The 14,817-nt window shown below is 39.2% G+C and overlaps 1 protein-coding gene across 1 annotated transcript; it reads right to left on the reverse strand.

Moving 5' to 3' along the window:
- Positions 1-932: 932 nt before the first annotated feature.
- scgn (secretagogin, EF-hand calcium binding protein) lies at positions 933-14,758 on the reverse strand. Its single transcript, XM_031751893.2, has 11 exons — positions 14,576-14,758; positions 14,104-14,174; positions 10,756-10,848; positions 7,599-7,688; positions 5,797-5,853; positions 5,386-5,463; positions 4,753-4,808; positions 4,507-4,552; positions 4,316-4,375; positions 2,489-2,557; positions 933-1,530 (listed from the first exon to the last, which is right to left on the reverse strand). Exons 1-11 carry the CDS (start codon positions 14,643-14,645, stop codon positions 1,402-1,404), a joined length of 819 nt encoding a protein of 272 aa, XP_031607753.1. The 5' UTR covers positions 14,646-14,758; the 3' UTR covers positions 933-1,401.
- Between the last annotated feature and the right edge of the window lie 59 nt (positions 14,759-14,817).

The following is a 14,817-nucleotide window of genomic DNA, read 5'->3' on the forward strand; positions in this document are numbered from 1 at the left end:
CTTTTAGGTCTTCACCATAAGTCCCTTTCAGTGGCTTGAGGGCTGTTTTTATTTTAACAGCTTTAGTTTACATTGTCCATCTCTGTGAGCTGTCAGCAGAGAAGGGTCAGAATGACATGTGTTACAGTGTATGTGGTGGAGTATTTAGACCTGACCTTCATTTAGCCTGATCCGAAACAGTGTTTGTAGAATACAAACGTTCAGCCGACAAAAGGCTATTGGATTAATCTGTAGACCAGGGGTGTCAAACTCATTTTGCATGTTGGTCACATCCAGCAAACTTTGACCAGAAGTGGGCTGGATGAGTGAAACTCTCTTTTCTGTCAGTGTAATAACTAATCTCTGAGATGTCTTAATATAAGGTAAACAAAAAAAAAAAAGAAGAAGTAGAAGAAGAAATTGAATTTCCACAGCCCGTCTTGGTTTTCCTTTTTGACAAATGTGTAATATTACAGAAAAGGTGCTGATAGTTCACTTGCCCAGACCGCTCTGTATTTATAAAACAAGGTTTTTGTTCATTCAAAATAAATAAATAAAAAAAAATCTATAGACAGTGAAAACAGGAACATTTAATTGTCTTTTGCTTGTTGAGATCTTTATCAGCAGGAAAAGTGGTTAAACGTATTAAACGTATGAAAACACAGTTAAGCCAAAGCATTCCAGCTGGTCAGGTTGGAGTCTTCGCCCGGCTGATTCTGGCCCTGGGCCTTATGTTTGACACCCCTTCTGTAGCCCCTTATTTGCTTCTGCACACTCCAAACATTATAATTCTTTCCTTGTGTTTGGCCAGCCATCATCAGCAATGTGATAAAAGAAATTGAAAAGGTGTCTCATCTACAAAGGCTGTGCAGCTACTGCTTTCATGTTATTATTTTCTACAGGAAACACCAGCATCGACTTTACATTTTAAAGATTTTACATGACACGAGAAATCAATACACCATTGTTTATTTCCTCTGCAGACCATTACAGTAAAAATACTCTCAACATCCTGTGAGTAAGCTTTCTCTGAAACATGCAAGTGCATAAGGTACTCCAAGAAAACATTACATCAGAATAAAAAGTATTTATTTTCACATGAAACAGCACACTGATATACCACAAATCGTATGCACTGAAGTTCATTTCAACATAACATTCAAACCTCATTGTTTTCATGCACAAATAACCTGTAATTTCAGATCAGAGGTCATTTTATTTTGCCACAGCATTTTATCTCGCCAAAGAGCACCTTATTATGCCTAGCATATCAGGATCCAATACACCATGAATACTGACCTTTAATAACTTAGCAACTTGACTTAGAGCGTAACAACAGCATTCCACTAGCTATCATTTATTATCGATTAAACAGCACACGTAGCGTCAGTGTTTCATAATCCAGTAGTACAGTAGAGATCTCTAATGTTTCAGCTTGACTCCCAGACACAGAGCCAACTCGTTCCTTTGGATCTTTCCATCCTTGTTGACATCACAGTGACGCAGCAGAACGGCTCGCAGCTTGTCCAGCTCAGGACCCGTGATATTAGGCTGGAGAGGAGAGAGGGGGAAAAGTAGAAATTCATCTCTAACTAATGTGGTGACTTTCCTTTCTTTGTATTCAGTTTCTGGCATTTGTTTATATTATAGATTAATATCTGTGTAACTTAAGAAAAACACCCTTAAAAAGGGTAGAAAACAGGAGTTTTGTTTTTGTTTACTGCAACGTGTCATCAGTGTGTGTGCATGAGCATGATCAGTTTTTGTATTCAGGAAGTATGGACTCTGATAAATCCAGCTGGAAGGAAATATATTCACATACATTTACACACTCGCCATAACATGTAATGTAGGTCACACACAAAACAGGGAAGCTGTATGGAAGCAACTCTCATTCCTGCTGTTGAGGGGAGAGAGATGATTTCCCTCATTTAGCATGAAGCTACAGTTACATAGGTGATACAACAGGGAGAGCAACGACTGCTGATTAATCTTGTTTGCATATGAGGATGAATGATTTCGCCACCAGCAATTACTGAACAGATACGCTCTCTGGCCACTTTGTTAGGCACACCTGTTTCATTTGCTTTAACGTGGACAGGCTGGCCAAAATGAAACCGGTTTTAAAACACTGCCTCGTCTGGTGACTTGAAAACATGGAGCCATCAGGCAGATGGTTCACACTGTTGGTGGTGGTGTAATAGTGTAATTTTCTTGGCACATTTTGGGCCCCTTAGTACCAATTGAGCATCACTGCTGACCGTGCCCATCCTTTTATATCATCTCAAACTGCTTTCTTGAACATGAAAATGACTACTGCACTCAAATGCCCTCCACAGTCACCAGATCTTGATTCAATAGACCACCGCTGAGATGCGGAGGAACAGAGGGGGGTATAGTGTTAAGTAGGACGATGTTTTGTAAGCTAATGTCAGCATTTTCAGGTAAGCACTACTCTGACTGGCACAAACATTACAAACATTAAGTGGACCAAAGAACAGACTCTTACCCTGACCAGCCCCATCATATCCTTGACAAAGCCATCAACCTCAGGACCTTCAAGTGCTCCTGTCTTACTCTGAACAAGAAAAAGAAAAGAAGTTGTAGGAAAGTAGAGAGGCAAAAACAAAGGTGCTTATTATCCTTTGTAACTACTTCCCACTCACATTAGTCAGGCAGTCAGCTTTTTCCTTTTTTCTTTCTTTCTTTTGTTTGCTAGTTAGGGGTGAGGGTTGTCCCACAATTATTATGTACAAAGGAAAAGGAAACTCATCAGAGGATGAATGAAATTAATTGCAGGCGACGGTGAAACGACTCATAGAAAAAAGTTTGAAAATCACGTCACTGTCTTTTATTCTGTGCTAAAAACTAGTCATATAAATACTTAAACTGGGTTTTACCATGAGACCAGCTCTTAGCTCTTTAACCTTCTACCTATGTTAAAATATTAGCTAATTATCTTGTTCCCATCTTTCTACTCTATTATACGTTAAGTACTTAAACTACTTTATTCTTTAATATCCTGAAAACTGCAGAACAATTGTCAGTAAGCAGATTTGATCATGTATCCAAGTACAGAAAAAAAAAAGGGTTCACTCAGATGATTACCTCACTTATAACATTAAAGACAAGTTCATGCAGATTACCTTAGGGAATATGTGAGCTTATTGAAGGGTTCTCAGCGTTAACTCAACATCCAGAGTGTGATTTGACTACATAATGGATAATTTACTTCATCATCTAGATTACAGATGTACCGAGCCCACCGCAGCACAGTATGCAAATCTGTGAGTGTTATTAATTGGCACAGGAAAACAGTGCTGATGATATCTGCCTTAGGCTCAGTCCTACTGATAAGAGATTCAATAACAAGTTGAAAAGAGACTGCTGAATCCATGTTTTATATTACAATCTGATCGACACACTACATGGAAACTGGCAACTGCAGGCGCAGAAAATAATAGCCATTATACAGCAGGCCACTGCCGGCAGCTTTATCACCACAGGGTGCTTTGCCCATGATTTCTGCTGAAATTATTATTATTTTTTGTACTTGCTACAGCAAAAATATCTGCTGTGTTTTAACAAAGAAAATCTGAATCCAAACATTCAATATTCTTTGGCCCCTAGGTTTGCATTTGGCAAGCCAAAGCAGATGCAGATTTTATTTTAATATTCAGTCAGTTTAACACTGAGCCAGACAGCAGCCTTCTACACCACAATAATCATCCATGCTTGCTCCCCTGAGGGTTTAAGTTACAAATACTAACAAATGTTTTGTTGAACAAGCAATCAAAGAAATATTCGTTAGAGATGGACAGTTAATAAACCTGTTCTGTAAGCTGCACATCGTGTGGCATGTAAAAATACCTGCAGATACCTCTGGTCTGTTGAGTTTCTTTGTTTTCAGTTCCTCAAACAACATGGGACCCACCTACATGACTTGCTGGAGAGCAAGATGGCACATGAAAAGATCTTTTTTATTTTTTTTTGAGTAATACCTAATTTGGTTTACTCCTACTAAATATTTTTTCCTCATCTCCTGTATTTTGTGCCTCCTTGCTTATGTCTTCAACTGAGATCGATGATGTGATTCATCACAACTTTATGCTGCAACTTAGTGCTGTAACAATTAACAGTACACTGTGAAGTTGGAATACAGTGCAGATGCAACATTTTTGAGGTGCCACAAATGCAGTGATCATGTGTCACTTGTTCCACACAATGTCATACAACAATATTCCCATATTTTCATTCAGAATGTGCTGATGAATAACGTGGAAAACATGTCTGGAAATGATTGACTTTCATTCACTCACTGTATTATCACACTTACAACATCATAGTGGTTAAAGATCTTCTCAAAGTCTCTCTTTCTTTCTTCTTTACTGCAGGCCTTGAATGAACAAGGGACGAGACGGGAGGAGGAAAAAAGTTAAACTAGAATTTTGATTTAATCATAGACTTTAATCTGTTGTTGATCCAGTTACAAAACTTATGAAAGAGCAACATAAAGAAGAAACTTACATCCATTCGGAACTGGAGAAGGAAATTTTCTTCCAAAGCTAAGATCCTTACGGGAAAAACATGGAAAATACAGGGAAATAGTTTGTATCACCAGCTTTGAAATAATCTTATAAATAGCTTCATTCATTCTTACAGAATAACTAAACAAACGGACATTCTGTGTATCCAGTAAGAGACAATGGAATTCATTCTGAGACATGTAACGTCTTGAGCTGTTATCACTGAGCAAGAATCTTTGAGCCGTACCTCGCCAGATCGTTCAGATCCAAACGTCCATCCTTGTTTTTGTCAAAGATTTTCATCTGCAAGATAACAGGATGTTTTAAGAAGCATGAAAAACGTAACCCTCAGTGAAGATCTGTCTTATTTCTTTGTTTGCTGTCTTTTTCTGCCTTTTTTCTTAAAACCACCTGCGACTCTAGAGCCAGCTCATCAATGTGTCTGACTCTGTGGGAGAATCAATCTCTTGTAAAATAAAGTATAAAGGAGAAGGAATAGGCTGTCTGACACTTGAAGCTGGTAGAAAAGTAACTCGGGAAGAAGAATTTGTATTTGATATTGCTCGATTTTGATCCTTTTGTCATTTGATAGACGCAAAAGCAAAGAAAATCCCAACAAAATAACATCACAAGGATTGCAAAAATCTCTAATAAAAAAATTTAAAAAAGTCATGTTTTGGGGACAACCAATACAAGTCAACATACAGGAAACTCACAACTCTTTTACTAGCTTTACAGAGCCACACAGGAAATGCAACAGGCCATCCGGCTAACAGTTAAGTCAAAGAAGGGGCCGATGAGTCCAACTTCACACTGAATCAACAGCATAAACTCTCAGCAAGGACTAATCACGCACTAATTCACGAGTTGGATTTACTACCATTGCATCAGTGTAGTCCTCCAGCTTGTCCGGTGTCACTTCCTTGTGGTGCAGCTCGAACAAATCTTTCAGGAAAGCCTGTCGGTTTATCAAATAATCAAACAGCAAAACAGTCAGTTCTAGGAGTTCTAGTTTACAAATTCTGCAACAAAAAAAAACAAAAAAACAAAAATAGCACTTTATTTTTGCACACTATGAAAAAAAAGTAAAGACATTCACAGCAGTGATATGCATTTAAAGTACTGTATATCTCTAAATCAAACACAGCCATTACACCAAAAACAACGAATCTCTATTCTGAAGAAAAAGATTGCATCTTGGTATGTGAAAGAACAGGAAACAGTCATGCTATGCCAGTGAGGAAAAGACACATTAAATGCTTCTGCTTCACAAGGAGTTTATTTTTGTTACCTTCAGCTCCTGAGCCGATATGTAGCCACTGCAGTCAACATCATACTTCCTCCATATCTAAACAAGCAAATCGGCAAAGGATTACATGTGATGTCTAGTGGTTACTGAGACTGTCTGAATACTGTAAAATCACAGTAACTCATATCATTCTGTTTTTACAGGACATTAACTAAAGAGAACTGCAGTTTGCTGGTGAAATTCCCTGGAAGTGTAATGCAGATTTACTTTAGAGACACTATACTGCCAAAAGTACTCACTCGTCTGCCTTCACACACAAATAAATTTGTGTGACGTCTCATTCTTTATCCATAGGATTTAATATGATGTCAGATCACCCTTTTCAGCTATAATGGCTTCAAATCTTCTAGGATGGCTTTCCCACAAGGTTTAGGAGTGTGTTTATGGGAATTAGTGAAGATTCTTCCAGAAACACACATGTGAGTTCAGACGCTGTTGGACCAGACCGCTCTAATTCATCCCAAATCGGATGAGGTCAGGGATCTGTGCAGGCCAGTGAAGTTCTCCCACACCAAACGTGCTCATTCCGTGTCTTTATGGACCTTACTTTGTGCGCTGATGCGCAGTCATGTTGGAACAGGAAGGGGCCATTCCCAAATTGTTCCCACAAAGTTGGGAGCCTGACATTGTCCAAAATGTCTTGGTATGCTGAAGCACTGAGAGTTCTGGAACTAAGAGACCGAGTCCAACTCCCCAAATAACAGCCCCACACCATAATCCCCCCTCCACCAAACTTTATACTTGGCACAGTCCAGCAGACAAGTACTGTTCTCTTGGCAACCATCAAACCTGGAATCAGCCATCGGATTGCCAGAGGGAGAAGAGGAAGAGACAACATGTCTCCACTGCTCTAGAGTCCACTGCAGCTGACACTTTACATGCACTTGGTGATGTAAGGCCTGGATGCAGGTGCTCAGCTATGGAAACCCATGCCAAGAAGCTCTCCCTGCTCATTGTTTTTGAACTAATCTGAAGGTCATATGAAGTTTGGAGGTTTGTAGCAACTGACTCCACAGAAAGTTGGCGACATCTGCAAACATTGCACCTCAGCATCCACTGAATTGCTGCTCTTTGATTTCACATGGCTGCCTACTACTCCGTGGATGAAATGCTGACGCTCCCAATCGCTTCCACCTTTTTATAATACCACTAACAGCTGACTGTGGAATATTTAAGAGTGATGAAATTTTACTTGTAGCACAGGTGGCATCCTATCACGGTACCAATCTTGAATTCCCTCTGTGGAAGAGCGACCCATTCTTTGTTTGTTAATTTTACCCCTGTGAGCACAGAAGTAAAGTGGAACACCTGAACTCAGTGATTTCCATGGGTGAGTACTTTGGGTAATATAGTGTATTCAGAAAAACCTGTTGAAGTTTGGAGAACCACAATGGGCTATCACAGTAGCTGCAAGTGTTCATGCAGAAATCTTACATGCAACTTGTTGAATCTGACCTGCCATGAAGATTTTTAATCTACTTAATCGAATAAAAGAACACCTGAGCCCATTCATACTGTTCCAACGTGCAAAAAAAGTCTATGATGTCCAGTGAAATAATGTGTCAGCTGAGGATATAAAAAACAGTCCAATAATCAAATCTTTGACGGTGTGTTCTCCATATACAAGCCTCAAACTCTGGGTCATCGAGATACCACTGGGGTTTGAGAGGTTTTAATATTACTGGCATTACTTTTTAAAATTATGCTTTTAATTGTTAAAATTGTTGAAGGGTGATGCTTAGGTCATGCCATGCTCTGCTCTCGTGTGTTATTTTTGACCTTACCGTCATGAATTCAACAGTGTTGTCCAGAGGATTTTCTCTGCGGAAAACTAAAAGGAAGTTTTCATCCTCAGGCAGGATCATATGGGCCAGCTGGAAAATAAAAACAGATACAAAAGTCTGAGAAAAGACAATGATGATGCTCTGTGAAGCTTTTCATCTTAATTCTCGACTAAAGTTTCCATATTGGGAGACAACACATGGGGATAATTTAATTTAGGTGTGGTCCTGCACTAGCCCATCCTGGCTCCTCTCCAGTTCATGATGCTTTTCTCTTGTCTGTCCTTCTAACCAACATCAGGCCTCCATTAGCAGATTAAACTGACCTCGATCATCATTCCTACTAAAATACGAGATAATACTGGTGCATTCAGGTCACAGATCTGGCAGAATATGCGCAATGCATAAACTGATGAGACCTACAGTAAATAAAATTGTTTGCTGCACAAAATATGTGGTTTGAAGAGCCGGTTGCTTAAACAAGTGTTGCTTAATGTTTTTTTCTTAGCTCGCTTTAATGCCGTGAAAAAAAAGTCACAGATGCAAAAATGGATGGTTGCTGTTAGTAAATGATCAATTTTTCCATTCAGTATTAAAAAAAAACAAACCTCAAAAGTGCAAGTGTGCTTAGATAACAGTTGCACACCCCAAAGAATTCATGCCATGGTGTATATCTGGCACATAACAGTTTGTTTGCTAAGTGCACTTAAACAGATCACTCATTTATAGAAACAGCAACTGCAGCAGAGACAGGATATTGTGGCTTTCTGGGTTTTTGACTTCCTACTAATAATGTATGTGAGGATGTCTCAAGCATGCAGGGTGGTGAGATGGCATCGTGACCCAAAAAGTGGTCGATAAATACATATTTATCTTCAAGGGTGTAACAATTCCTGGTACAAACCCAGATGAGATGCTACATCTATAACTGATATGAATTACATAAGTATTTCAACTTATACCGCTTTGATGCAAATAAAATGCTCAACGTATGTCCTAGCACACATTTACATGTAGTGAATTTTTATGTTTTGAGACTGAACATTAGCTACACTTTGTTAAAAATGATAACTGCAGTCTTTATGAATGTGTGTGTGGAGCATCGCAGCTAAAGCTCTTTCACCTTGAATCTTGCACACAGATCTGGAGGACTCTTATCTATGACAAGTTTGAAGTGTTTGAACAGACGTGTTAGTTTACTACATATTCTGTTCAGAGACTAGTCTAGTTCAGAGACTGAACTTGTCTCTGAAGTAGTTCAGTTTCTGAGCTAGTACCACAGAGCATTGTACACATTAGAAGATGGGCACACACTGGTGGATGGAAAGTCTTCAGGTAGCCTGTAGTGTTCAGTTAGTACGAACTTGTGTCAACAATGGTGCAATGCCATATGAGTCAGAATGGTTCCATGCTTTCTTGCCATTTACCTCAAATTCTGGCCTACCATGTAAATATTGCAGCAGAAACTGAGACTCATCATATCAGGCAGCATCCAGTCTTCTGCTGCTGCTGTAGCCTATCTACTTCAAGATTCACCATCTGTTTGTAATGAGTGGATATTTGATTTACTGTTGCCTTCTTATCAGCTCAAAGAGTTCTGGCCATTCTCCTCTGACCTCTCACGCCAGCAAAGCACCATCGTACTGGCACTCTCTGAATATTTTCTCCTAATCAGAACATTCTTTGAAAACTCTAGAAATGGCTGTGTGTGAAAATCCCAGTAGATCAGCAGCTTCTGAAATACTCGGAGCTGCCCGTCTGGCACCAAAAACCACACCACGTTCATTTGAATCACCTTTCTTCCCCAGTTCTGAAGGTCAGTTTGACTTCAGCAGGTCATCTTGACCTTGTTGAATTAGATTGCTACCACAGGATTGGCTTGTTAGATGTTTGCTTAATTTAACAGGTGTACTTAATGAAGCGGCCAGGGACTGCATGTGACAACTGAAACTACGATTGCCTTTTCATTTGTTTGGATAAGAGCTTGAATCACCTGCTAAGGTTTTTTTTTTCCTAGCACAACAATCCTAATAGCTTACATAAAAATGATTATAGTGACATCCACACAAACAGAGTTGGCACAAAAGGATGATTGTTACCAGACTGGAAATTTGTATAAGCAATTACTGACACAAAACCTGAGTTATGCTTTTGAAACTGTGTCGGGAAATTCAGATGGGCAGAACATGAAGCTACAAAGAACACTCTGTCCCTGCCTCGGTCACAGTAAGTCTTCAACAGGGCACTTAGGGAAGATATGTATTGATTTTTATTTTCAGCTTTATGAGTAAATGCCTAAGCTTTTGTGTCTGTGGTTGCTGCACACATGGGAATGGTCTAATGAATGGTTAAAAGTTTCTGTGTTAGAAGGAAACATAATTCATTTCATTGCTCTGATGATGCACTGTGGCTACTGCTTTGCTGGGAGCTGCATCAATTACCCAGAGTGGAGCTCGGGAGAGCAGAGACATGAAAATATGTCTGTAAAATTCTGGGGAACAGCTGCTGCATGTTAACTCATCAGTCACATGATTTAAGGAAATCAATAGAATAAATCAGAAAGTACTTTAAGAATTAACCCTGGTTAAAACAAAAAAAAATGATGTAGATGTTTGAAAAATTAAAATAAATCAGTGGGCCTTTCACAATGCCAGTATATTGTTTACACTGCATAATGTAAGCATCAAAAGAACAAAAGAGTACAGTTTATACTTTGTATATAGAGTAAACTGATATCTATTATACGGACTGTTACTCTTTAAATTAGGATTTTTGTGCTATTCTCCTCTGGCTGTCTTTTCACTGCAAGGATAACTTTGGATAACCCCCATTAGTCCAAATAATTTCAGTTCTTAGATAACATACAGACCGAGCTACTGTCATAGATACACGAGGTAAATAAAAGAAGAAAAGGACATGCAGCTAAAGAAGTGATAGGAGGACTTGAATAGATAATTCAGAGACAAAGTGTATAGAAAACAGGAAGTTAGTTCAAGAAGCTAAACAAGTTTTCAGAGAGTGACTTTGTAGTGTCATGCTGGATGTTTGTGCACACCAAAGTCAAGAATTGTACAGCTGAAATTTTCACATTTTGCTGAAAGCTTTGGTATTAAAGAAAAAAGGAGAATTCAGGTGTGTTATGAGACATAACTTGCTGTACCTCCTGAATCTGTAGTTTCCCGTCAGCAGTGACATCATAGGCAGACATAAACCTTTTCTTCAAATTCTGGACATCTTCTTCAGTGACTTTGTCCTGTGCAGATTAAAACAAAACATTGATTCTCTATCCAAACTCAACCATTACAAAACCAGTACACTGTTTAACTGAAAGGTAGCTACAGTGTGCAATATACAACAGTTCAAAATGTGCATAGTAATAAAAAATAATATATAAGATAAATCCAGTTATGCTATTACATACAGGTTGCTTACTATATATTTGAGAATCTTAAGAGTCAAAGATATTGAACATAATACTTCAATGGCTGAGTCACACTTATTTTAAGCAGTGTCACCATGGATACTTATTTAATCTAAGACTTTTTTTCTCTCAAGGTCTGCTTTCTCTACCCCAGGCTAACTGATCCACAGCTTATCCCACAGTTCACTTAATTGGCCTTCCTTTTCACATTCCCATTCTCACTACTCACTACATTCCATCTACCCCTATCCCTAGCATCCTCCTCTGTCACACTAACCCTCTGCATGTCCCCCTTCACAGCATCTATGAACCTCCTCTGTGGTCTTCCTCTTTCTCACCTGCCTAGCAGCTCCACCTCAAACACCCTCTGTCCAGTGTATCAACTGTACCTCCTCTGCACGTGTTCAATACAGCTCAAACTTGCTTCTCTAACTTTGTCTCCAAAATGTAGAACCTGAGCTGTCTATCTGATGTTTTCATTTCTAATCCTGTCCTGGTCTTTCGTAGTGAAAATCTCAGCTTCCTCAGCTCTGCCACCTCCAGCTTAGCCTCCTCTCTCTTTGTTAGTGCTAGCATCTCCCAACCATACATCATAGCAGGTTTCACTACTATCTTGCAAACCTTCCCTTTGTCTCTTGCTGCTCCTTCTGTTGCAAATCATCCCTCACACTCCTCTCCGCTCACTCCACCCTACCTGCACTCTTTTCTTTACTTCTCTCAAGTGTATTTAAACTACTCTACCTTGAATACCTCAACTCCCTGCAGCTTCACTTTTCCACACCTCTCTCTCATTCACATATTCCGTCTTACTTCAAATTTCATTCCTCTATTATCCAGGGCATACCTCCACCTCTGCAGGCTCTGTTCTACATGCTCCCTATTCGAACTACAGGTCACAATGTTGTCTGGGAACATCCAGCCTGTCTATCACCATGCCAACAAAAAGGGGCTCAGAGCCGAATGATCCATCCACTGGAAACCATCCTCGGGACCTGTGCAAGCTCGTTGTAATTACTGCCAGACCAACCTGCTGACTCAAGTCAAAGAGCAGTTCTGAGAGAGCTGACAGCTTTTAGGACAAAATGAGATCTTTTTCATTTCGTTTATCAGTCATTCGGTTTATATAGTACCCTAACAACAATCCAGAGGCTTGTGACTGGAGTGACTGGAGCTCATTAGGTGAGTAGGTCTTCTACTCAGTGGAAGGTTGGTGGTTCGATCCCTGGCTGGTCGCCAAAGCATCCTTGGCCAAGATACTCAACCCACAAATTACTCTTCGATGTATTCATTGGAATATCTAATTGTTAGATAGAAAGCACTTAGATAGAAAAAAGTACTAGTATGAATGGGTGTCAATGAGGCATACTGTGTAAAGTGCTTTGAGTCCTCACCTAGAATAGAACAACACTGATCCATTGAGATTCCCAGTGGACAGACTGTGCTGGGTCTTTTTATTTTCCATTACCATTTCAATTATGTGCTTTTATCTGATGGATTCTTAACTTGTTATTTGATGCACAACACTGTACTAGAGTTGCATTCAAGAATAAAGAAAACACTTTCTAATAGACTGTAAACAAAGTTAAATAGACCATAAAAAGAAAGAAAAAGCGGTGCAGACTTAGTTCGTTGCATGCTTATCTCAGCTTCTTTCATTTCCTCTGCAGACCAGTTTCTTTCTCTGCCAGTTGTCAGATAAGTGTGAATCAACTGAAGGCGATAATTTTGAGCCACTGAAGTTCTTTTGAAGTATATTTAGCAGCTCATCTTTCAGTTCTTTTTTAACCATGAACCACTCTCTAACTGTAACTATAGAAACCTGTGGATCTAAGGGGCTGAAGTCTGACTCTCTGCTTCATCCAATGCAGTGTACACAGTCTGCAGACTACAAGGTGCCAGCCCCTCTCATTGCAGAAAGAGTATTGCTCTTGAGCATTAGCCTTGTATCACTCACTCTGTTGCTAAGTAAAGATTTTAAAGCAAACAACTTAATTTGAAAAACATGTTTTTCTAGACTAGCACAATACCAACTTGAGCACTGTTTAGATTTTACTGCCCCATCAGACTTGCAATGTATCACATGAAACCTGAGTATGCAACTTGTGAGCAATTCTTGTACAATATTTTGCAGCACATGCATAATTTTGTGGTATCATGCACTCCAGGAAACAAAAGGACAAACAAAAGAGCACTGTGTGGCTGATGTTGCCCAATAGTTCAAAAGCAATGAATAGAAAAAAATAGAATGACTGTCAAGTGCTTTTGTAGCACAAAAACAAACACACCAAACACTATATCACCTTAGGGGGCCTTATGGATGGAAAGTAAACATCAGAAAGACAAAGGGACATGTGGCTGGTGGTCTGTTTGTCCTAGTACTACGCAATTAGTATCCAAGGGACGTTCCACAGATAAACACACATGCAAACACGAACGTGTGCTAATAGATGTGTGCTCGTCTGAGTGTCCATTAGGAAAGAGCTGGCTCTGTCTTTTTTTTAAGACAACAGTACTATAACTTTCCTCAGTAAACAAGATGTGCCATTAGTGCAAACCGTTGCACAAAACACACAGAAATGGTCAGTTTCTAATCACATCAAGTGCTTTTCCTGACAGTGCCCAGAGCTCTTTAATTAAGTTGTGCCTAACATCCTTAAGTCACCACACCCATTTTAGATAGCTCCAGAGATGTTCAGCTGCCCACACGGCAGAAAATGCTGTGAATTCACTGTGTCTGAATTAAAATTGGGATCAGCCAATTCACGTTTGTTTTTTTCATAAACTACCTCCAGTGAATTCATGAGCCTAAAAAGTAGAAAATACCTCCTACTGTGCAGCAATTTTAAAATTTTGTGGCAACAGAAATAGAAAAGCAATAGACTAAAAAAGCTTTAAATGCAGGCCTTCGTGCAAATTTCTACACCACTACTTCTACTGATACTATATAGAGATAAAATCATACTACATGCACACAGAGTGTCAGGATCAGATGTTACGATACTATAGTTTTCAGCATTTTGCTTGATCAGCTGCCCTTGACTGTATTTAACAGCTGTCATCGCAATAATTCATCCAGAGCAGACTTACCTGTGGACGCAGTCTTTTCATCATGTGACGGAAAAAGTCATCAAGCTCTTTGCCCTCAATGTAGCCATTATCTGTCCAATTATAAAAAAGAAAATCCCGATGTCATTAACAATTAAACAAAGTTGGATTTTCTTTCAAATAAATAAATAAAATGAATACCTAGTGGAGAAGTAGCTCTACCATAAACAAGTTGAGTTCATATTTTTAGGTGTCTTGTGCAACTTTGCACTACTGCTTAGTATTCTGTTTTGTTTTATCTAATCTTTTCAGACATGATTAATACAAAGTTCCTACAGGAAATGAGCAACTCACTCATTCTCTTCTTTTTTTATGTGATTATATGTAGCATACTAATATTTCAACTTCATGAGAGGTCACCTTTCTTAAATGTCTAGCAATGACAAAAAAATTAATCCTAGGTACTCCACTGTGTTTTATGTATCTTTATTATAAGAACAATAAGAAGACTTACCATCCGCATCAAAGTGTTGCCATATCTCCAGGAATCCAGCTGCGTCCAGGTCCTCAAAGGCAGAGTCCATGTTTATTAAAGAAAAGCAGGCTGTGAACTTTACACATACAGAAAGAACGACGTCTGAGGCGACAAACTGTTTTTACACTGTAGCCTGCTTGGTTGACATATGCTTTTTGTGACTAAGCGAAAAACCACACCTCCTTCCTCTGTGTGTGTGTGTGTAGGGGGAGAGAGAGAAA

The sequence above is a fragment of the Oreochromis aureus genome, linkage group 11 (genome assembly GCF_013358895.1).
Source record: "Oreochromis aureus strain Israel breed Guangdong linkage group 11, ZZ_aureus, whole genome shotgun sequence".
In the NCBI taxonomy this organism is placed as follows: domain Eukaryota; kingdom Metazoa; phylum Chordata; class Actinopteri; order Cichliformes; family Cichlidae; genus Oreochromis; species Oreochromis aureus.

Bases quoted from the DNA above. Each gene is read 5' to 3' on its own strand.
- scgn (XM_031751893.2), bottom strand. From the start codon at position 14,645: ATGGACTCTGCCTTTGAGGACCTGGACGCAGCTGGATTCCTGGAGATA. The intron at 4,809-5,385 runs GTAGTAAATCCA...GTTATCTTGCAG, and splicing joins AGGACTACACTGATGCAATG to ATGAAAATCTTTGACAAAAA. The intron at 4,553-4,752 runs GTACGGCTCAAA...TTTTCCCGTAAG, and splicing joins GATCTGAACGATCTGGCGAG to GATCTTAGCTTTGGAAGAAA.